The sequence below is a fragment of the Mustela nivalis genome (assembly GCF_964662115.1).
Source record: "Mustela nivalis genome assembly, chromosome: 13".
Lineage (NCBI taxonomy): Eukaryota > Metazoa > Chordata > Mammalia > Carnivora > Mustelidae > Mustela > Mustela nivalis.
In genome coordinates this window covers 27,284,423-27,308,764 of record NC_139032.1, presented here as the reverse complement: position 1 = coordinate 27,308,764, position 24,342 = coordinate 27,284,423, and the positions used below count along the sequence as shown (strand labels likewise).

General features: G+C 49.2%; 1 protein-coding gene across 3 annotated transcripts in view; it reads left to right on the top strand.

The window, feature by feature from the left end:
• The first annotated feature begins 1,072 nt into the window (after window positions 1–1,072).
• The window catches only part of GOLM1 (golgi membrane protein 1), a 58,641-nt gene continuing 35,371 nt past the window's right edge, over window positions 1,073–24,342 (top strand). The window contains exons 1-3 of one of the 3 annotated variants that reach the window (XM_082696548.1): window positions 1,073–1,199; window positions 12,280–12,427; window positions 14,243–14,422. In XM_082696548.1, coding sequence (XP_082552674.1) covers window positions 12,299–12,427; window positions 14,243–14,422 — 309 coding nt within the window. In that variant the 5' untranslated portion in view covers window positions 1,073–1,199; window positions 12,280–12,298. Of the gene's footprint in view, window positions 1,200–1,511; window positions 1,659–12,279; window positions 12,428–14,242; window positions 14,423–24,342 lie in introns of those variants that run through there. The other 2 variants (XM_082696547.1, XM_082696549.1) reach the window with 2 other exon arrangements.

The following is a 24,342-nucleotide window of genomic DNA, read 5'->3' as shown; positions in this document are numbered from 1 at the left end:
TAGCTTAGTCACACAATGGAATCTTACTTAGAGGCAAATGAGGTGCAAGTTATGGCCCACCAGCCTAAGAAGGCAGACCAAAACTAGGGAAGCCAGAAGGAGCAATTTACTGTACCTATCCAAAAATCCTGATTGTAGTCACTTACAGTTAGTAGAAGATTAGAACGGAGTGATACAACTCATCCAAAAAGACAAGGCGGATGTCCAATGCACCCCCTGGCTTTTGCAGTCTCGGTCCAGCAGGACAATTGTCTAACATCAGATCACAAAAATATCATTTTGGGCTATAGACTATTACTCTATTACTTAAATTCAGTTAGGAGGTTTTTGGTTCATAAAGGATCCTTTTCCTGAATTTGAGACTATGCTCAAGTGGTAGTAAGGAATCTTGTTGGTCTTTTCAAGGTGAGTCTTTGTTCTGGTTGAAAACCATTTTGGCTGCGAGCATTCCCTTAGGAGTTTGCGTATTTACTTGTTTGTTGCTGCAGTTGTTTTGTGTGTTCTGTGTGTGTGTGTGTGTGTGTGTGTGTGTGTGAGAGAGAGAGAGAGATCTGGGAATGGTGACAGGAAGAGGTTCCTTCTCCAGAAGTCAGAGCTAGGTGGGCTCGAAAAGCGATAAACCTGGAATTTATTCTTAGTGCTGACCATATGTTATAATTATCTGGCAAGCTTTATAGCAAACAAAACTACCCATGTTTGTACTCAGTACTCTGGAGGTGGGACCCTGGCATCCAAATACTCTAAAAGCATATATATATATAATTTTTTAACATCTGGCCAGTTCTGTCAGGGTTAAGAACCAGTGTTTTAGAATTTTCTAGAATGGGTATCCAGCAGATCATTTGTTTCCTGGCATCCTCTCAGGGAGGCGTGGCCTAGCGGGGCTTCAGGAGCAAACGTGCGCTCTGAGCGCTGTTTAAAATTCAGACTCCTGGGCTTCGTCCTCAGAGAGTACTAGATCACACTCGCGCCGCGTCCGAGAATCTTCATCTTACCCACAAGGAGTCCGGAGGGCCACAGGCCGAAAAATTAAAGCTTGAGGGATAACAGTCTTGGGGAGACCAGGAACTGGGACAGATGGGTGGAAGATAAAAGACAAATCTGTGGGGCTAGACCTCCTCAACTCCTGCTATTCCTTGGCCCCCTTTCCTCTGGGTGGTTTGGGCCGGGACCACTGAAGGAGACGCGAGTGTGGCGAGGTGGGTGGCACTGGATAGAGTCGGCCCTACATTCCAGAAAATTCCCTCGGCCGGGTTGGGGGTGAGGTGAGAGGTCGGTCCTCCAGGTCCCTTCGCTCCGCGCCGCCGCTTCCCATCCTTGCACGTCCTTAGGCTTCGGAGCCGCGTGGGGCGGGGGTGGGGACGGCGGTCGCGGAGGGGGCGCGACACCGGCGTCCGGGCTGGGGCGCGCGCACCGTGGGGCCGGCGTCCGGGCGCGCCCCCGGCCTCGCCGCCCCGCGCTCGCGGCACCGCCTCCTCCCCACGCCGCCGGCGCGGTCCGGGGGCGGGGACTCGCCGCAGCGGAGGCCGGAGACGCGGCGGCGCGGGGCGCACGGCGCGGAGCGGGCGAGGGCGCGAGTCCGGCGGCGGCGGGAGAGCAGCGGGCGTTCCTGGAGCCGGGCGGGCAGCGCTGAGGGGCCGCCGGAGCCGCGGCAGGAGGTGAGTGCGCGGCTCCCGGGCCGCCCTGGCCGCCTTCCCTCTTCCCGTCCTTCCCGGCCCGGGGCCCGCGCCCTGGCCGCAGCCGGGTCACCGGAACCCGCGCGGGGCCGGAGCTTTCGCGCCGGGGCTGCCGCCGCCGTCCCCAGGCCCCCGGCCGCCGCGAGGGGCTGTGCGAGGGCTCTCTGCCCCGGCGGAGGCCGGCCTGGGGCGTGCGGGGCCTTTCTTTTTTGTTCTCCGCTGTGTCACGCGCGTCGGCATCCGAAGTCGGAAGCGTGCAGCCCGAAGTCGCACTAGTGCTGGTCCCGCGGGCGTGACGGGCGCCGGGGGAGAGCGCGTGGCCGCCGCGCGCCCTCACCTCCGCGTCCTGGCGCTCGGGCGCCCACGTTGGCAGCGGTCGCATCCCGGCAGGTGACCGCGAGCTGGGCGCCGTGTCCCTGGGTCGCGAGCCGCCGCAGCATCCGGAGCCGGTCGCGGGGATGCTCCAGGTTCCGTCCTTCGTGTGTTTCCCACCCATGACTGTGTGGGGCATCCATAGAACTTCTGCTCTAATGTAAAAACAGTCTCCTGACTTTATATACCGTTTCTGGTTCACACCGTGTTTGATGTTTAAAATGATTTTTTCTTTTTTAGGTAAAGTAAGAAAATACCTACTTTGATGGATGTTCTTTTTAGCGGAATTTAAGTATTTGGAATGCGGTGATGTTGCTGGTCATTTTCAAATCTCCGTTTTCCAAATTTGCCTAACCAAACTTGTGTGGCTTTTGTGGGTCTGAGATTTTCTTTGTCTGGTTTGGGGTCTCCAAGGCCCCAAGCTCGAAATTCCGTAAATGTTGAGGGACATTCCTAGGGACAGGATTATTAAGATGTCCCACAGTCTGATGAAATATTTAACAGCTTTCGAGTGACTCTGTTTGGCTTACAGCCATCAGATTGACTCAAATTTAGGCAGTTTTAGTGTTTCTGAAATTTTTGGAGCGTGAGACCGGGGAGCAGTGGAGTCTCTAGGCTGACTGGTTTTTGTGGGTCTCCTAGGGCATTCTGGCCTTTCCTGCTTGTGTTATAGAAGATTAAGGTAAGCTCATGCACGGGAAGAATAATTTTATTTGTGAATAGAAAGCAGGAATTTAGTAAGATTTCTGTCCCTGGACCAGAACTCAATTTTTAAGGTATCGGTGGTAAAAAATACATTGAATTCTGAAGATGTTTAAAGAAAACTGCCAGCTCTTCCAAATGTATTTTGTTCTCCTGTGGAGAGGTTATCACATTTTCTCCCCCATCAGTTTTGTTCAAAAATGAAGGACCGAGAATGAGAGGAAGGAGTAGTTGGAAGTGTGGGGGCGGGGGTGGTGGTGGTGGTGGTGGTGGTGTTGGTGGTAATAGATATGGATGACATTGCTGCTGGAGCAAAGGATGCCGTCTCCTTTCTAATTGCTGGCCATGGCCCCAGTTATTGATGGGGGATGAAAATATTTTGTATTTATGTTATTTTTTGAGGGGTGGGGCGGAAACAGAAGGGGGGATGGTTGACGGTGCCTGGCCTAGGGGTTTGTGTGGCCACCTTCCCCCCAGCAGGGAGGAAACTGCTGACCTTATTGAAAATCCTGTGAGTGTGCAGACAGGCTTTCTGCGTCTGAAGCGCAAAGGGTAGAAAGGGCAGAGCCTGGGGAAGCACAGCCCCTGGCTGGTACCTTAGTGAAGGGGAGCTTGAAGGTGGCCTGGCCTCCAGAGAAGGCCAGCCCCAGGAAAGGGAGGGCAGGAGGCCCAGATTAGGGATGGGAGGCCCCATTCCCTGGCTTTAATGTGGTTGTATTGTTTTATTACCTTTTTAACGACCTAAGGTGAGAAGTAACATCCCTCACTGGGATAATGAAAAAAGAAACACTTCGTTTTTGGTTGTTGTTTAAAAAAAAAAAAAGCTAAAACAAAGTCTTAGTTTTTTGTTTCGGTTTGGTTTTGTGTGTGTATGTGCGTGTGCGTGCGTGTGTGTGCGTGTCCACAAAAGTAGGAAGAATGGTCTTGATATGTTTTGTCTCACCTTTGAAAAGTGTGAGTGGTATTTTCATTTGCCTGCTTCCCGCTTCCTCTAGCAAAAAGCATTCTTAGATTGTGGTCATTTTCTTTTCTAGACTTTTCCAGTTACTGATGACATTACATGAGAAAACTTGGCTTGAAGTTTCAGAAATGCTTACCAGGTTCCCAGGGAGTCTACTTTGTTTCACACAGTAATTTCGTACACTTCCAGGAAAAAAAAAAAGGATCATGTCTTCTCTGATTGTGATAATATTTTGCTCTTATTTTTATAAGAACTTTAATAGAACTTCCCCTAGCTAATATTTTAAAGATTAATTAATGCCTGACAGGAGGAAAAGATATGTAAGAGTACTATATAATCTGATCATGTTGATACAGACGGTAGTTTGCTGTGGTTTCCAAAGTTTTTTGATCTTTATCATTACTTGAAAAAAGAAAAACTTGGGGTGCCTGGGTGGCTCAGTCATTAAGCATCTGCCTTAGGCTCAAGTCACGATCCTGATCCTGGGGTCCTGGGATCAGCCCCTTATCAGGCTTTCTGCTCAGCAGGGAGCCTGCTTCTCCTCACACTCCTGCTTGTGTTTCCTCTCCCACCATCTCTCTGTCAAATGGCTCAGTGGGTTAAGCCACTGCCTTTGGCTCAGGTCATGATCTCAGGGTCCTGGGATCAAGTCCCGCATCGGGCCCTCTGCTCAGCAGGGAGCCTGCTTCCTCCTCTCTCTCTCTCTCTGCCTGCCTCTCTGCCTACTTGTGATGTCTCTCTGTCAAATAAATAAATAATCTTAAAAATAAATAATAAATAAAAATCAAAAACTTAAAATTAATTCAGTGTTACATATCAATCATCTCAATTAAACAAATGGTTAGCCCTGGCCTGTATGTTGCAAATTTATCAATTAGGTGCATGTCCTGTTGTTATGGTCTCGTATCTCAAGGCCCAGGATACCCTCAGGGCTGGATTAGTGACAGTGGGGGTAGACCCCTCTTTCATATACTCCTTGAATTTTAAGTGTTTTTGGCCTGTTTCTTGTCAAATCTGATTGTATCACCATAGGTTTTACTTTGTGACGTGGCTAACGTGGCTAACGTGGAACTGCGTGAGAAACCTGTGCCTTTCCAGCGGGGGGTTTGTGTTTGCCCATGCTTACATTTATCAGAGTAAATTCAGTTCATACCTTTTATAAGAATGGTAAAGCTTCGTAGTCTCTGTAAGGTTTAGTGTAGTTAGAATTTTTCCGCCCACCGCACTGTGCTCAGTGCCGAACCGAGTCAGAGGAGTTCCTCAGGCCCCTCAGAGGGTGGTGACTTGTTGACCTTCAACAGAGAGACTTAAAATGCAGAGTCAGTTTCTACTCTCATGACCACTGTTAGTATTTATTTTATGGTAGTATAATAGAATTAGCAAAATGTAATGTAGCATAAAATAATTAATATAATTAGTATATGTATGTACTTGCAAGTTATTTTTATCTGATAGTTAAATTACGGAAATGTAGTTGCTCTCACACTTTTGGATACAAATTAATGTTAACTCTAGGATTTTCTTCCCTCACCTTATGGAGCATCTTTGCCCTCCGGGAGGCTGTGCCCTGCTGGTGGACTCAGTTCTTACAGTCTGACAGCCGCAGACAAGGCGTAAATGAAGAGTCGTCGTGTCCTAATAAAACTTAATTTATGGACGTCCAAATTTTAACTTCATGTGCTGTTCACATATGAACTATTCTTTCGATTTTTTTTTTAACCCTTAAAACCTGAAAACTTGGGGTGCCCGGGTGGCTCAGTTGTTAAATGTCTGACTCAGGTCATGATCCCAGGGTGTTGGGATGGAGCCCCTTATCGGGCTCCCTGCTCTCAGCGGGAAGCCTGCTTCTCCCTCTCCCACTCTCCCAGCTTCTGTTCCCTCTCTTGCTGTATCTCTCTCTGTCAAATAAATAAATAAAATCTTTAAAAACAAAACAAACTGAGAACTAGGCTTATGGGCAGTGTACAGAAACAGGTGGCTGGCAGGATTCCGCCTTTGGGCTGCAGTTTGGCAATTCTTGAACTGGAGAAAAATTCGGGAGTTCCTGCCAAGATGTAGTCTTGGCATCCACATGGGAGGTGGCCTTTCTTCAGAAAATTTCAAGTGTTGGAAAAAACAGGATAAAATTTGGTTACTCTTGGGGCGCCTGGGTTGCTCGGTCGGTTAAGTGGCTGCCTTCGGCTCAGGTCATGATTCCGGGGTCCTGGGATCGAGCCCCATGTTAGGCTCCCTGCTCAGTGGAGAGCCTGTTTGTCTCTCTCCCTCTGCCTGACGCTCTGCCTACTTGTGCGCGCTTTCTCTGTCAGATAAATAAAATCTTTAAAAAAAAAAAAAAAGAATTTGGTTCCTCTCATTCATTTTCACTTGTCCATTTCGCACTTTGGTATTTCCACTGCATAATACTAAACGCGCACATGAATTTTTAAAAACTATTTATTTGAAAGGTCGGGGAAGGGGAGAGTGGGTTAGGGAGAGAGCAAGCCTGAGTAGGGGTGGAGGGGTGGGGGAGGGGCAGAGGGAGAAGGACAAGCAGACTCCCTGCTGAGCATGAATCCCAGTGTGGGACTCAATCCTGGGACCCCGGGATCATGACCTGATCCGAAGGCAGAGGCCAAACTGACTGAGCCACTCAGGGACCCTGTCATGCACATGAACTTTAAAAGTTTTTTCTTCAAAAAGGGACATATGCTAGTCTTAGGTTACAACGTAACGATTCAGGATTGGCGTGTGTTGCAGAATGTTGAGCACAATAAATCTAGTTAACCTCTGTCACCACAGTTACAACATTTTTTCCTTACTGTGAGAACTTGTAAGATGTACTCTTTTTTGCAACTTTGAGATACACAGTACAGTGTTATTAACAGCGATCACCATGTTGTTGAAGTTTTTTCATTTATAAACTGTCAGACTCCAGAGTTGGGGAAACATGATATTTATAATTGGGGATTAGGGTAGTGAGAGATTTTCTGCACTTCCTTGTAAGCTTTTAGAGCAATTGAAGGAGAATGCTGTGGACCTGGTCATTCAACCCTCATGGTTTAGAGCAGGAGTTGATAAACTTCTCTAAGGGACCAGATAATTAGTATTTTGACCCGCAGAGTCCGAATAATAACCCCACGAGTAGCTTTGGATCAGCTCTTCTGCATAGCCAGAAAACAGCTGTGGCTGTGTTTACAGAACAGGCCTCTGAGGGCCTGTGGGCCTGGTTTGCTGACCCCTGGCTTGGGGACATGCTTGGGGCATGGCAGAGTATTTTTAAACCCTCAGAAAAATGTTGGTGACCGAATCCTTCACCTGTGCGGAACAGGGCGTTCTCAGGCCTGTTTGCTCGCTGCCGAAGGGCTTGTGGACTTCCTGCTCAGACTCTCCAAGGTCCGAGTGAGGCCGTTTCCTCAGAGAAGGAAGGAAGGTGCGACTCTTCGGCTAGAGCAGCTGTATTGTTTCTGCAGGGGTCACGTTGTTATAACACGCTGCTCTGATTCGATTGCTCTCATGTACAGTATTTGCTTGTGTGACTAAAGACCTACCAGGCCGTAGAGCATGTGACTCTTGATCTTAGGGTTGTAAGTTCGAGCCCCACGTTGTGTGTAGAAGTTACTTAAAAATAAATTATTGGGGCACCCGGTTGGCTCCATTGGTTGTGCTCTTGATTTCAGCTCAGGTCATGGTCTCAGGGTCACGAGATTGAGCCCCACATCAGGTTCTGCACTGAGTGTAGAATCTGGTTAAAATTCTGTCTCTCCAGGGCGCCTTGGTGGCTCGGTCCATGAAGCCGCTGCCTTCTGCTCGGGTCATGATCCCAGGTGTCAGTGCTCCCTGCTTAGTGGGGAGTCTGCTTCTCCCTCTGCCCTACCTCCTACTTATGCTGTCTCTCAAATAAATAAATGAAATCTTAAAAAAAAAAAAAAAAGATTTTCTCTTTCCCTCTGCCTATCCTGCCCCAGTTTGAGTGCTCTCTTCTGGCTCTCTTAAAACAAACAAACAAACAAAAAAAACCTACATAGAAATAAGGAAATGAGAAAAAATAAAAGTATTTAACCAGCAGGTTCAAGGGGCCAGTATATTTGACAGGTTGCTCATTTTCAGGTGCTTTTTCTTTTTTTTTTTTTTTAAAGTAATTAGAGGTTTCTTTTCCAAAAAAATTTTTGTCTAACATGCAAATAATAATTTTAACCAGTAGATTGAATTATTTTCTTTTATTTTTTTGACCCAGAGAGAGAGATCACAAGCAGGCAGAGAGGCAAGCAGAGAGAGAGAGAGAGAGAGGAGGAAGCAGGCTCCCTGCTGAGCAGAGAGCCTGATACGGGACTCCATCCCAGGACCCTGAGATCTCGACCTGAGCCGAAGGCAGAGGCTTAACCCACTGAGCCACCCAGGCTCCCCAGGTTGGATTTTTTTGAATTAAGCCAGTAGGAAGGACTGAGCAGTTTCTTCACATTTCCAGTTTACCAAGACACTTTTAATGCAGAAACATCCACTTCCTTTTTCTCCAGGGAAACCTGGGCTTTCACAGAGTTTAGCTGATTAGAGTTAATCATTTTTCGGTATGTCAGATACTGACAATCAAATATGAGACAAAACACATTCTGGAGCCTCAGTTATAATGATTATTAGTACACCCGATGCAGTATGTCTCCTGCCTTCTTGCCTAGGTCCACAGAACTAAGGTGGGGGCAGGAGAGCCTTCATGTATCTGAACCTGTAAGCTCTGGCTCTGAGTTACTGCCCTGGTCTTCATTTCCTACCTGTGTCTGGCCTTTTGTTTTCAGCTGCAGGAGTTTCTACAGTCCTGGAAGTCAGTGCTGCAGCACCTTGCCACCCAGAGGTTCGGTGCTGGTCTCTCTTCCTCCTGCTCTCCTTCTTAGCTGGCCAGCCCTGTGTCCATTGGGAGCCTCGAGCTCCCCTAACTGTGCCCTCCGGGCGGCTGCATACCTTCCTGGCCAGCCAAGGGCTGGGCCATAGTGAGGGGCTTCGGAGACCAGAATCGTGTTTGGCTTCCTGGAACCCCTTTTTGTCATACTGTGGTCCTATCTGGGATGTCCCATTGCCATGGCAGGGAGACAGCCCCAGAGGGTGGGAGTTACCGCTGCTGCACTGAGAGTGGCGTCCATAGGACTAAGCACAAGCCTGGTTCCCATAAAGTAGAAAGGTTGGTAGAAGAGTGACATTCATCACCTTTTCTTCATAAAATGGGGAAAACACTAGATCTAGAAATGATTTCTTATTCATCTTTCCATCTCTAATAATAATAATAAGAAGAAGAAGTTGAAATTTATTGAGCAATTACTACTTGCCAGTTGTGGTTCTAAGCACTTTTTATATCTTAACTCATTTAATTCTCAGGTATCCTTAGGAGGAGGACAGTGATGCTCAGATAGGTCTTGTGGTCCCTAAGAGGTGAAACTAGGGTCCGACACTGGCCAGTAGGTCCCAGAGTTTGTTCTCTTAACACTGCCCTGAGCTGCTCGGTGTCAGCACGGCGCCTGTCTTATCATAGCTGTTCACTACATTTTCATTGGCTGGCTCAAGAAAGGAGCATTTTGAATGATCATCTGAATACTTCTCTGAAGTGAGAATTGAGTTTTTACTCTTTTCAGACTTGTAGTATACCGATCCATTGACTTATATCTGCTGGAATAAAATAAAAGGTCATAAAAGGACCCCTCCTCTAGAAGTATATTGCTAGGGAATTAAGTATAGACAAAGATAGGCTTTCAAAGGTAAAAGTAGATTTTTCCATAAGGAGTGCTGACAGAACTGGCTAGCCATTACACACATGCACACACATAAAACCAAAACTTCATGATTTTTTTGGTATTTTTTATTCTTAACATTAAAAGGGAATTCTAAGTGGATGAAAGATTTAAATATATGAGACCATAGGTGTGTTGAGAGGAGAGATGGGCAAATTTGTATTTCTAAAGTTAGAGTGGAAATGTCTTCCTGAGTACAAACAAAATCCAGAAACAGTAAAAAAAAAAGATTGGCAAGATTAGAGTGTCTTAAAAACACCACTGATAACCAAAAACCATGGGCAAAAAATTTCAAAGATCAAACGAAAAATTGAGAATAAAAGCTATTGCCATGAAAGACCATTGCCATGAAAGACCAAAGATTTATTTATCTTTAACATACAAAGATCTCTTACAAATCAACAAGATGAACACCCAAGGTTAAAAATAGGCAGAGAATATAAAAAGGCATTTCACCAAATGAACAAATGGCCAGTAAATGAAAAGGTGTTCATTTATGTTCATAACTAAAGAATTTTTTTTTTTTTTAAAGTAGGCTCTATGCCCCACATGGGGCTCAAACTCACCATCCCAGGATCAAGAGTTAGATGCTATATGGACTGAGCCAGCTGTGTCCCCCAAGAGATTTATTTTAAAATATCATTACTGATGGGATTGCCAAACATTAAAAAGTTTTATTTTGGTTTTACTGTGTGAGAAAACAGTTCTCATACTAGTAGTGAGAGGGTAAATTATTGGAAGTGCTTTGAAAGCCAATTGAGTAAGATCTATCAATTTTTTAGTTTAGATTTGGATTTAGTTTAGGTTTGGATTTATGAACAAGTTGCAAACATAGTGCAGAAGGTTCCTATATGTCCTTCACTCACCGTTCCCTTGTTTAGTTGTCCAAAATGCTTCTAGAGCATTGGGGTTTCAGAGTTGTGTGTAAGGGCTCGCACACCTGGATAGAAGTTTGCAAACACAGGTGTGGATGTCAAGGGTGTTCGTGGCAGTGTGGTTGGAAATAAGCCGAATTGCCCTCTGTAGGAGACTGGTTAAATAAATGCTGGCACACAGTGGAGCCCCCTCCAGGACTTTCGAGAGAAAAGAGCAAGCTATAATTTGCCACGAGGAAAAGTGTGATAAGAAGTATGATTAAGTGACTCCTGACATTTACAAGACAGTGTGAATGCTCTTGTTTCGATTTAAAAACATGTATGTTGATGCTTGTATAAGCATCAAGAAACATCTAGAAGACTCGCTGCATATTAGAAGGGCCAACACCTGGCCTTTTTCTACAGCCCTTGAATTGGAAGTGGAGGAGTGGAGCCCACGCCCCCGTCGCAGGTGATGCTGGGGTCCTGGGAGGGTCGAGAGCCACCGGAATAGGAGGATGCCGCCGTTAGGGAGACTTCAAATTTCACACTTTACTGTGCAGCTTTTCTCCCCAGTTGTGTTTGTAGTTTTATATATATTTTTTGAAGTATGAAAAGAGTGAAAAAGACTGTTTTGGGATCAGAATCAGATATAAGGCAGTGGAGACAGGACATGTATCCGCAGATATACAGAATTTTCTAGAAGTTTAGTATTTCTGAGCATTACTCTCCTTTAATATGTATGGGGCTTGCTGATTTCCACTGATAATGGATTTTTAGTTTTTTCCCCTCTCTCACCCTGAAAGACCAGCAGCTGGCGAGGGAAGCTGAGGTAGTTCTGTGCTTCGGAATTCTGATGGTCCTTTATTTCAGGTGATTCCAGGCAGCGCTCATTTACCCCATTTAGACATCCACACTACTACCTGATTATTATGGAAGTGGTCTCCCAGGGACTCGCCTAACCAGGAACACCTGAGGGGGAAAACTGGTCTTGTGGACTCTGCTCTGTTCCCGCTCGAATGAACTTTAACCTGGAGGTTGAGTCCCTGGGAGGTCTTTCCTGCACTGTGGGCCACACCTGGCATAAAAGAGGCCCTATTCACAAAGATGCCCTTTGTGGTGCCTGCCACCGTTCCTCTGATAAGGCCTGTTTTACCCGCCTCGTGGGAAGGTCGGCTTTCCTTGTGCTTGGTTCTGGGGCTGGTATCCAGGCAGACCTGGTCTTGGGTTGAAGTCCATGAACAAATTTGGTCCCCTCCCTTTTGTAAGCCGTGTCTGGCTTTCTCTGCAGAGGTAATGCTCTCTGCAGCTCTCTAGCTAACGTGGATGGCCTGTACGGGGAGAGCAGCAAGCGTTCAGAGGAAACCTGGGCCGGCACCGCCCGCCTGCCGGCAGCACCCTGCATGTGTGTGTGAGTGGGGGGTCCACGCTGGCTGTGACTTCCTCAGTGAGCATCCACACTCCTCCGGGGTGCTTTCTGGCTTTGCACAACAAACCTTTATTTGGGTGTCCTTAGTAATTCTCTCCAAGGTGAAAAGCCCTCCCTTGTTAGGACTTAAAAAGGCCTCTTTGGGGAGCAGTGAGAAATGGGTTTTTTTCCCCCTAAAGTGATGTGGAAGCATTTAACATTTGCTGTTGCTGTTCACAGAGTTGATTCCTTCTTAACCTGTCCTGGAGGCAGCAGGGAGAAAGGGGTGGGGAGGGTGGGGAAAGCACTTAACACCATTTTACAGAAGAGGAAACTGATGTGCAGGAGACATTCCCTGCAGGCACTGGGTTCCCAGGGCCGTGCTCCCTCCTAGCAGCCTGTCGTAGGGGGCCGGCCTGCTGGTGGTCTTCTCTTTCCCGCAGGTTCACATTTGGAGGCACAGACGCCTCCTGCTGGCGATGGGGATGGACACGATCTGCTCCCAGGGCGGCACTGCGAGCACAAAGGCTTCTTTGCTTGTTTTGTTTGTCAGATTCGCCCCAGCCTTTGAGATGATGGGACTGGGAAACGGGCGCCGGAGCATGAAGTCGCCGCCCCTCGTGCTGGCTGCCCTGGTGGCCTGCATCATTGTCCTGGGCTTCAACTACTGGATCGCCAGCTCCCGAAGCGTCGACCTCCAGGTGCCTGGCTCGTCTGGGAGCACGAGTGTCTCCCCATGTTTAAGGTGGCTGGGTGGTGGAGTCCCAGGGCCCTGGTGTCCACCGCTCCCTAAGGCATCCCGCTCAGCGACTTGTGCACTATGTGTCTCGAGGTTGGGGCTCCCCACATCCCCCACCCCGCCCAGGCCAGACTCTCCACATCCACTCTGCACATGGGTAGGAGAGAACCTCTCTGTGACTTAGGATGGCTCCCAGAACGTCCCCCTCTCTGCTTGGCCTGGGAGTGAAGGGTTTTTCATGGATCCCCTTGGGCTGGTTCTGGGAAGGCCACTTGCTTCGTCACCCCGACGGCCGTTGGGTCCTCCAGTCCACACCAGATCTCAGAGTGGTGTTGGAAGTATATTTGGGTAACGGGTATGGGAAGTGTGTTTCTACAGGTGCCAGTAGTTCAAGTCCTCACTCAAGGACGGTAATTTGAGCTTTCCCATTTATGGTTGTGTATTGTGGGTCAGACAGGGCTGAGCTGGGACAGGCACTCTCCTTGACCAGACCTCAGTCCGGCATCTCTAGGCCTCCGTCTTGGCTTCCCCCGCCATCCTGCCATCTCGCCTTTAGCCTGCCCAGCCCACTTAGCAAAGAATTCTGGCTGAGTCCTCTCTACCCCCCAATATCTGATCAGGCACCTCCTCCCTCTTGCTGATGTCTGAGCCCTTTGCCTGCCTCGAGCAAGAAATCTCCCTGCCCTTGAGATCCCCTCTTAACACTTTCCCCCCAACTGGCTCCTCACTCTGCTGTTGGCTGCAAACCCTTAGCTGCCTCAGCTGGGTTCAGAATGGAACCAGTTCTCTTCCTTCCTGAACAGACCCCTGTTGCAGGAGCCTTGAAGGAAGTTTTCCTTCCCGTGTTCACAAGTGTCTGAGTGATTTTTCTTTAACCGGGCGTTATATACACGCTCTGCTCTAGGACACAAAACAAACTCTGTGAGCTTGGGACTTCATCTCCCCCCTTCCCAGGCACGCAGATCCTGACGCAGACGGGGCCAGTACCCCAGGAGCAGGGATTCCAGCCCAGCCTTTCCTCTCCCCCAGAGCTGGGGCTCTCAGCCCTGAAACCCTGCCCCGTCCCAGCAGGCCCCAGGCGGCCACGTTTTCCTGGGAGCTTCCGCGGGAGCTGGTCTCCGGGCAGGCGCGGGCTTGGGGTCCTGAGTTAGAGAACTGAATCTGTTCTGGGAGGTTTTGTCTGCCAAGGGTTGAGTGCTCTGTCAGCGGGAGGGCAACGGAACGAAATATTTGAGCACCTGGGGAAGTGCGAGGCACTTCATGGATTTCCCTCCTTCAGGCCTCAGAGTCTCCCGGAGGGACGTTTTGGGATTTCCTGGGAGATAAGCTGGGGTGCCCAAGAAGCCCAGAGAAGTGACTTCCTCTATTTGTAATATGGTTTCTCTGGGAAAAATTATAGCTTCTGTACAGTTGATTTCCAAGATTGCTCTTAATAGAAACCCCTTCAGGCACATTTTTGTGGGGAAGAATTTATTCTCCAGGAGCAGAGTTGGCAGAAATTCCATCTGGGCTTTGCAGGACATGCAGCGAACGTGTCTGGCCCCAGGCTGCTGCCTGGTGAGGAAGGAGTGGAATGGGAGCTGGGGAGTGGGCGGCTGGGGAGGGGACCCAGGAGGGCCCGGCAGCACTGCCCACGGGGCCCCGGAGCACACCTCCAGCAAAGGGCTTACTGCTGGCTCTGGGCCCCGGAGCCAGCTTCTCAGAGGAGCTCCTTCCAGCGGCCAGGTCTCCAGGGACAGCTTGGGGTTTCCCCTCGTGTTCTGTGCTGTCCTTCTAGACCCGGATCCTGGAGCTGGAGGGCCGGGTCCGCAGGGCCGCTGCGGAGAGAGGCGCGGTGGAGCTGAAGAAGAACGAGTTCCAGGGGGAGCTGGAAAAGCAGCGGGAGCAGCTCGACCGGATCCAGTCCAGCCACGACTCGCAGCTGGAGAGCGTCAACAAGATCTACCAGGACGAAAAGGCAAGACCCCCCTTAGATCCCCCTTAGTTCTGTTTCAGATGCCAGTTGGGACACCGCTGAGTTTTCGGCTGGGAGGGGGAGCGGTGGGGATGGTGTTCATGTGACGAGGGGGAGCGGGTCACGTGTCCGCGGTTCCCTGCGTTGTTCTGTGCATCCCTGTCTCCCTGTCTTCTTTAGGCCTGCACGTTGGTCCCTCTTCATCCCCTTCCCCTGCGTTACCTGACCCCCAGCCCTTCCCCTCCGGCCACCCCTGGATTGTTCTCCATCCGTGAGCCTTTCCACATGTATGTGAAATCCTACAGCGTGTTTGCCCTTCTCAGATTTATTTCACTTAGTGTAATGTCCTCCAAGTCCATCTGTGTTGTCACAAATGGCAAGACTCCCTGCTTTTTTGTGACTGCGTAGTATTCTCGTGTGTTTGTGTGTGTGTGTGTGTGTATGTACTTTATCCGTTCATCTGTCGATGGACACTTGGGCTGCCCCCCTCCCTTGGCTGTTGTGAATAATGCTGCAGGGCACGTGGGGTACATGTATCCATTCAGAGTAGTGTTTCTGTGCAGGTAGATGCCCAGAAGTGGGATTGCTGGATCATACGGTCGTTCCACTTTTACTTTTTTGAGGAGGCTGCATCCCACTTTCCATCGCGGCTGCACCCGCACGCCTTCCCACCTGCTGCGCACGAGGCTCCCGTCTGTCCACATCCTCAGCAGCACCTTTAGTTCTCGTCTCTTTGATCTTAGCCATTCTGACGCGTGGAAGGTGATCGCTCGCATGGTTTTGATTTAGAGAAATGCTCTCTTCATTTGCGGGCTACTGTACCGTGTTCACACATGTGTTCTTCTCTGAAGATGGCTCCCATTTTATAGTGAAGTGCTTCTTAATGTCCCCTAGTTGCGGATGACACTATTTATACTCCTTCAGTCCCCCGTAACCGACTGCAGTAGGACGTAGACGTGGCTCCCAGTGTGTACACAGACAGATCCCTTTCAAGCTTGTTTCTGGGAGAAAGTAGAGTTTATTCTCCAGGAGCAAAGTTGGCAGGATTTTAGTCTGGGCTGTAGGACATGCAGAGACCGTGTCTGGCCGCTGCCTGCTGCCTGGTTACTGGGCAGTGTGCGGCTGGGGTGGGGGATCCCAGGAGGGAGGGCCTGGGCTGAGATGGGCTCCCCTGCTGGGCCGGGGGTGGCTGGGAGGGGCTGGTGTCTGGGCTGGTTGAGTGCTTCCTCCCGGCCCAGCTGTGGGCTAGAAGCTGTCGTCCCATCCTCAGGGAGGGAGGAACATGAGCGTGTTTCCTGAACTGTCTGCCGCCACCACACCCCTGTACAGCCATGTGTCCGTGCCTGAAAGTTCTACTCTCTTTCTGAGGAAGCATTGTCTTTTATCTGAGCTTCTGGCTTTTTTTTGGTTTTTACTTAAAATTTTTTCCTTTTTGAAATGGTAGCGATAGAAGATAGTATGGCTGTGTGGCTGTGTGAGGTGTTGGCTTATCGCTCACATCTGTTTTCGTAACTCCCGTCAGTCTACCAGATGCTTCCGAAATTCCACTGCCCTGCGAAATCCCAAATTTGGGGAGTGATAATCTCTCATTCGTTCTCCTCCAAGCTTCCGGGATTTCAGTGTGTTGCATGAAAGTGCGGGCGCATATTTTGGGTGGGGAGAAGGAAAAGCGGCTGCAGGTGAATTTCAGCTCATGGGCATTCGGCTTTGGTGGCGTTTGCACTACTTTGGCTCCAGACCCCTGTGAAATGGGCTGCAAACAACCGGGCTTCCGTATTGGGTGGGCAGAGCCTGCAGAGCGCGCTGGGCACAGAAGCGTTTGTCCGAGAGAATTCCTGGTAATGCGGCCGGTGGAGCATCATCCCACCGGCCGGTCCTCAAGATAGAGACGCTGGTCCATTTGAGTACAGTCTGACGTGGAGATAACAGCACAAACTTGGAGTTCTTTGAAATATGATAGAGGAGCTATTTTCTGAACATCTTTCTCTGTAGATAAAGAGACGAGTGGGAACATCTTCCAGCCAGAAATGAGGTGACTGTTTCACCTTGGTTCTTAATGCCTCAGCTTTATGGCTTCTTTCTGAAAGGGGGCTTAGCTCTCCCAACCCCTCCACTCCAAACTGCTTGGGAATGGGGTGGGAAAGGCTGTTGTATTTGCAGTAAGCAGCTTACATATTGAAAATTCGGAAGTCCCAGTCAAGAGGGTGAAATATGTATTTGAAAGCGGGACAGAGAGCCACTGGGGAAGAACGTTTTTAACTTTTAAAATATGTGATAGAAAGTTCTTCTAATTTGAGGGTGGGGGCTAGTCCCTTAGCTCCAGGAGGAGTTTAGCTGTAGCTTGATGTGGTGGTAAAATGCATAGGCTGTCCATTCAGGCAGACCTGGGTTCAAATCCTGTTTTCCTCAGCTCTATGATTTCAGGCAAGTCACTTAAATTCTCTGGGTCTGTTTTCTTAGCTCTCCAGTGAGGAGAGCAACAGAATTCCCTCACAGTCACACTGTGAGGATTTGGTGAGATAATATTTACACAGGGCTTGACACAATGCTTGACGTGGACCAGCAGCTCAAAAACTGGGAGCTGGTGTTATTACAACTAGTCCCAGTAATTGTAGTAACAGCAGTGGATCAAGATAGAGATGGTCGTAAATCACAACATCAGAAGTGATAACACTATTTTGGGGGTGGGGGGAAGGTGGACTTTTTTTTTAAAACTTCCAAATTGATATCATGGAACAAAATTGCCCTACTTTTAGGAAAGGATGAAAAGATGCTGGGGTGGCCATTAGAACCAGTGTTGCTGATTCTAACCAGACCCTGGACTAAGCTTTCCCCAGGGATGGTGTCCTGGATTTGTCTCGGCAGCCTCATGAGACTGGTGCTTCAGCTCAGAGTTTGTAAGCCTTCCCCCAGGTGGAGGCCTAGACCCCTGAGAGCCCACACAGGGGGGCCTCCCTCTGCTCTGTGCAGATATAGGGCCATGGTGGGGGGAGGGTGGTCCTCCAGAATCCTCCATCCCTAAATAACACAGGGCCACAGGGTACCAGGCTGGCCCGAGTCCATAGTTGTTGAAGTTAGGTGATGGGATCCTATATTTATCTCCATGCTTCAAAAGAACACGGTAGTCCAGCTCCTTCTCTTTTGGCCCCATTTCTAAATTCTCAGGCATTAAAATACCAGATTCTCTATAGCCAGGCAGTTCCGGAGAAGTAGGGCTGGTCCGTCATACCAGTACCTTCTCTCTCTCTCTCTCTCTCTCTCTTTTTTTTTTTTTTCCTTTTTTCCCCCCACTTAGGAGGTCAGCACGTGTGTGAATTGGAATGAGGCTCTTTTTCAGAATGTTGAAGAATCATCTGGTGGTGGAATAGAGCTTCTCAGCCATGGGAGGATTGGGTGGGGGTCAGCATCTCTGGGTGGGGGCGATTTGCAAAACGTCACATGTCACATGCCCTAGATATTTCTGACCTCCTGGAACCTTACCCCGCCTTGGGTGGGCACTGTTGCCCTGGTGGGTGTTGTAGCCATCACCTGGGGGTGTGGACAGAAGCCCGAAGGCCAAACCCACCACGGATGATGGGGTCGTGAATGGAATGCTTCGGGCCAGCACCGTGTGGTAGAATTCCCAAGGAGGAGGGAAGTGTCCCGTTTGTGCTCTGCTGTGCGGTGTCCCGGCTACGTATGGCTTTTGAACACCCACAATGTAGCTGGTGGGTCCGAGGAACTGAATTGTGAATTTTACTCAGTTTTAAATACATAAAAGTGGCCAAATCTTGAACAGCACGGGTTTGAATGATAGAGGTCGAACTCTGGTGGAAAGGCTGAGTGTCCTGTTCTGTGGGAGAGCCACGGGCCAAGTCCGGGTTTCCTTTGCTTCTAGGCTGTCTTTCCCTTTTCGCTCTTTGATTCTGAATTGGGCCATGGATGACGAGGTCACCGTGTGGTGGGGTAGCTGTGCTCCCTGTGAAAGCCTCTGTTGCTAGGCAGTGATCAGTGGTGCGGAGTTCTCCGTTCAGCTTATCCTGTTGGTGCTTCAGAACTTGGTTGTTTATTTCAGAGAAAACCGGCCTTGCCAGGCAGCACATCACGGTCACCGGGGAGCTTGTGCAAACACACACAGATTTTAAAAATACTCTGGGTCTGACTCTACAGGTGTTGGGCCTGGGAGAATACTGAATTTTTCTGAAAGATGGTACACACACGTGTGGGTGCACGGTTTTCTCCAAATGCTCAGATCCCAGAGAAGCGGGGGTGTGGAGGGGGTTCATCTGGAGACCCATGGGGGAGCTACGGGGTGTTTTGCAGTATTGCACTCTTAAAAATAAAATTGCCATCTCAGGGTTTTCATTTTTGTTGTTGTTGTTTTTTTTTTTTACTCTTTCTCAATGAAATGACTTTAAAATGGAGGGCATTATGATGAAGTTAGAGAATTCTTTAAAAATAATCTGGCAGTGTGGTTACAAAGTAACGGATGTGGATACTGATTTTTCTAAGGTATTTCTGATATCTTTACCTGCATTACTAGAATCCTTGACAGTTTTTAGAAGATGGGCCAAGTTGCAAACTTCCTGCTTACTTTTTTTCCCCAAGATTGCCAGCTCCCTCAGCCTTGGGATGTGGGTGTGTCTTTGGGTCCTCTGTCCTGAGACCAGCCTCTCAGGCGCCCCTTCGAGTTCACCTGAAACGGGTGGGCAAGTGTGAGACACCAGGTGAGCTCCAGCAGCCTCGCTGTGGTGCTGGAATGAGCCCGGGAGCAGAGTTTGTAGGAAGGAACAGGGCATGAAGAGAAGTCAGGGATAATAAGCTGATACCTGTGTGTCCCTCCCCCAGAAATTATGTAAAACAAAACCATTATCAAGTTGAGGTCCTCTGTGTTCTCCTCTGCCCCTTCCTTCTTTCCTTCCTGCCCAAACATCGCCACCATGATAAATTTCTCTTTAAATTGTAATTCCAGTGTAGTTAACATAGTGTTAGTTTCCGGTGTACAATATAGTGTTTCAATACTTCCACAAAACACCTCATGCTCTTCATGACAAGTGCCTTCCTTAACCACCGTCACCGGTTTCACCCCCTACTATTTTGAATTCTAGTGGTTATAGTTTATATTTCTTAACTTCTGCAGATGTCCAGTGGCCAGAGCATTGACCATCAGATTCTGTCTCGATAATAAGAATCAAATCCTACTGCTTTTTTTTTTTTTATCTTAACCAAAGCCTCTGATTTTCTTCTTTTAAAGATTTTATTTATTTATTTAACAGAGAGAGACACAGTGAGCGGGGGAAACACTCACAGTGAGTGGGGTAGTAGGAGAGGGAGAAAGCAGGCTCCCACTGAGCAGGAAACCCAACACGGGACTTGATCCCAGGATCCTGGGACCATGACATGAGCCAAAGGCAGATGCTTGACAACTGAACCACACAGGTGCCCCCAAAGCCTCCGCGTTTTTGATCATAAACACTTCAGAAGAGACTTCAGCTGATTCTTGAAGATGGACATTTTTGTTTTCACCCCCCCCCCCCCTTTTTTTTTAAGATTTTATTTGAGAGAGCGTGAGCGAGCACACGAGCAGGGGGAGGGACACAGGGAGAGGGAGAAGCAGGCTCCCTGGTGAGGATGCTGGGATCCTGACCTGAGCCAAAGGCAGACACTTAATGGACTGAGGCACCCAGACGCCCCTTCGGTCTCCCTTCTTCCCTGCCTCCCGGTGTGCTGCAGAAGGAGATATGGTGAAGATTTGCATGAATGTCGGCAGACAGGTTCATGCATACTTCTAGAACTTGTAGAACTCGGTGGGAGCACAGGTGTGGTCGCTTATGAGCTGTACATGACGGGGGGTTTCAGTTTTTCGAAAGCAGCAGAAGTGACTGTGTAAGGTAGCCTTAAGTAACTTTCAAAAAAATTGTCTTATAAATTATCGAAATACTGTTACTGTTCTAAAAATACAAAGAAGTTAAAATCCCATGTAATTTCATCACTCTGAGATTAGCCACTGAGAACCCCTCATGCCCTTTTTAAAATGTGCAGATTACATCTTTTTATAAATGATTGTTATACTCAAGCTTCTATAAACGTAGGTGTGCTGTGAAGACGGTGGAACATAAAGGAGGTTCTTGAAATGAGAAACACGTTCGAACACATCTGGTATTTGCACATCATTAAAAAGCCCAGAAACTCTCAATTTATGGGCATGGAGGTGACCATTTCCAGCAAGAATATTTTTTTAAGATTTTATTTATTTGACAGATCACAAGTAGGCAGAGAGGTAGGCAGAGAAGGGGAAGCAGACTCCCTGCTGCGCAGAGCCTGATGCGGGACTCGATCCCGGGACCCTGAGATCATGACCTGAGTCGAAGGCAGAGGCTTAACCCACTGAGCCACCCAGGTGCCCCAGCAAGAACATTCTTCATAAATGTTTGCTTTTGTAGCATTTCATAGCATTTGCATTCGTAGTCTACCTTGATCCCTAATTGGCACAGGTGACTGTTTTGAGTCTGAAGAGACACATGTCATTCAGGAGAACAGTGTGTGTGGTGTTCTGCTTATCTATTTTTGTATCACAAATGACCCCGGAACATAGGGGTTTAAAGCCATGTTGGCATTTATTTTGTTAATATACATCTGCAGTTGGGAGGGCTCAGGGGAAACTTGTCTCTGTTCCACGGTTCACTCTCTGGGTGACCAAAAGGCTCACAATCGCCTGAAACTTCCCTCACTTATGTGTCTGTTGTTGGTGACCTGAGACCATGGTGGGGTCAAGGCCACAACACTTCTGTGTGGCTTTTGAGTGGCTGCTAGGCCTCCTTGAAGCTTGGAGGCCAGGCTCCTACGGCGCTGTCCTGACGGGGAGGGAAGGAGAGAGCCTGCGGGAAGCTGTCCCCTTGTATATTCATTTTCCAAAGCGGCCATGTAACAAGGTCCCATAAACCAGGTGGCTTAAAACAACAGAAGTGTATTCTTTCTAGGTTCTGGAGGATAGAAGTTCAAAACCAAGGTGTCAGCAGGGCTGTGCTCCCTTGAAGGCTTTAGGGGAGGATCCTTCCTTCACCGGTGTCTGCCTCCAGCCTTTGGTCGTAGATGTGTCCCTCCAGCCCCTGCCTCCGTCTTCCCCTGGCCGTCCGCCGCCCTGTCTCTGTACTTTCACCTCTTCCCTTTAGTCCTGCTGAGTCTGACCCTGCTCTCATGACTCCATTTTACCTTCTTTCTATCCGCCTAGACTCTGTCTCTAAATAAGGGGATTCTTCGGTTCTGCGTTGACATGAATTTTGGGGGTACATGGTCCAACCCATGAGGCTTTTTACTGACTGCTTCAGAAGTCAGCGGGGTCACTTCTTCAGCATTCATAGGCCACTAAGGCCAGCCCAGTTTGGAAAGGGTGGGAACCGGGCTCTGGCGCCTGAGGGCTTGGAATCATGTGGGTTTTTTGTTTGTTTGTTTTTGTTTTTAAAGATTTTATTTATGTATTTGACAGAGATCACAAATATGCAGAGGCAGGCAGAGAGAGAGGAGGAAACAGACTCCCTGTTGAGCCGGGAGCCCGATGTGGGACTCTATCCCAGGACCCTGAGATCATGACCCAAGCCTAAGGAAAAGGCTCAACCCACTGAGCCACCCAGGCGCCCCTGGAGTCATGTTTTTAAGCCACCACATTTCCCGTGAAATACTTTTTTTTTTTTTTTTTTTTTGAGAGAGAGCACGAGGAGCAGCAGGCAGAGGCAGAAGCAGGCTCCCTAGCAGAGAGCCCAGTGTGGGACTTGATCCCAAGACCATGAGATCATGACCCGAGCCAAAGGCAGACCCTTAACCGACTGAACCACCCAGGGGTCCCTCACTTTTTTTTTTTTTAACACTAAATATGTGTTTACATATCAAGTAAGATTTTAAAGGGCATAAATAAAAACGGATTCTCAGATTTTAGTTTTTGCCAAAAGCTAGTGGAGATCCACTTGTAAAGTTCTCTCCTAAAGCTGGCACTGGGTGTGTTAATCCAGTCTTTTATTTTGTTGTCAGAAGGCTGATGATGATTTCGGGTCTGAAGACTTCCCAAGATTTCCAGTGCCCCTCAGACCCCCACTAGGTGCTGCCAACAGCCAGGAGGTGGTCCTAAAGGCCTGTCAGGGGCAGATTCCCCTTCATCTCTGAAATGCCCAGTGGAGGAGCCTGAGTGACCCCAAGGACTCCGCGGCCCCTCACCCAGGGAATGCCCAGCTTCCTGCTACTGTGCTCGCTTTTTTGGTCTCCAGAGTTAGTGTCTGAAATTGTGTCCTTTTCCTTAGCTGTGTTTGTGACCTTCTCCCTGGCTCGTTTCTTGCAGTTTTTCCACCTAGACCTTTGAACTTTTCACTTAGGTGTTAAATCTGTAAATTAATGCTGCAGTAGTGTGAAGGAACAAGTTTGAGAAACATTTCGTTTATAGTGGGGGGTGGGGGAAGCGGGAGGGCCAGCCTGCAAAGCGGGAGGGCATGGCGGTGACACATTAAGGGTTTCCTGTCCAGAAAGAGAAAAGCTTATCGAGATCGAGGGGGGAGGCGGAGGGAGGAGCAGCCTGTGTCCCCTTTGTCACCGCCAGTGTGCCTGTGCAGCAGTGAGCTTCCTGCCTCCCTGGCAAGTGGGCCCGAGGGGCGTGTGTGGTCTGAAAGCACCTTGCCTTGCCTGGGCTTCGGTGTTGTCAGGGGTGGGTGAGCAGGTCGTGTGGGCCCATCTGGGTTGGCTCCTGGGTTCCCATGCGGGATTTGAACTCAGGGCTGGGCTGCTCCCCACGACTCTAGCTGCATTTGGTTCCAAGACTGACTTTCTAAAGAGGAAGTGACTAACGTTAAGGACTGTGGTCGTTTCTCCTACCTGAGAGTTTCCAGAGAGCTCTCCCCAGCTCCTGGACCATCCTGGCTGGCAGGCCAGTGTGGTTAGCTCTGAGCCAAGGTGCAGACCCGCTGGGGTGACTGGCCGGGAGGGGCCCGCGGAGCTGGGTGCAGGCTGCGAGCATGTGTGTCTTGTAGGACTTCTACAGCATTCGAAGGGTCCTGGCTGCTTCTCTCTGTGGCGGCTTCTCCTGTGCACCTGAGAAGGTGGTGACTTATTTCTGAGGAGGTAGTTTTCTCAGGGTGACCAGAGCAGACTTATGCAGATACAAAGTTTCTTTTATTTTTACTACCTTTTATCACTGTTTTACTGAAGACCAAAGGGTTCTAGAAGTGCTTTTCTGTTTTTCATCTGCACTGATTTTCCATATCTTACTTCTGTCCATTCAGTATTTATTCTGCGGGGTGCTGGGCAGGGGCCAGGGATGCAGCGGGCTTTGTGGGTGTCCCGGCTTTGCCGGTTGTCCAAGATGTGCCAGTGTCCAGGCTGTGTGGCTGTCTGGGCTGTGCCCGTGTCCAAGCTTTGAGCTTTGCGGATGTCCGGGCTGTGCAGGAGTCTGGGCTGTGTGGGTGTCTGAGCTATGAGCTGTGCGGGTGTCCGGGCTGTGCGGGTGTCCGGGCTGTGTGGGAGCCTGGGCTATGAGGTCCCAGCTATGAGCTGTGTGGGTGTCCAAGCTATGCAGGTGTCCAGACTGTGCTGGGTGTCTGTGATGTGCTGATGTCCGGGATGTGCTGGGTGTCCGGGCTGTGCAGGAGTCTGGGCTGTGCAGGTGTCTGAGCTATGAGCTGTGTGGGAGTCCGGGCTGAGTGGGAGTCTGGGCTGGGTGGGTGTCTGGGCTGTGCGGGTGTCTGGGCTGTGCGGGTGTTAGGGCTGTACCCCATGTGTGAGCTGCTCAGGTGTTCGGGCTATGCCCATTGCATGGCAGAGGAGAAACAGGTTGGTGGGTCTGTCAGGGCCACTTGTGGACAGACATCATTCCAGGGTGCTGAGTGCAGGGAAGTAGGTACAGGAAGAGGTGGGAAGGGTTTGGAAGAGCACCCCATCTGGGGCGGCTCTGGGATGGCGGTTCA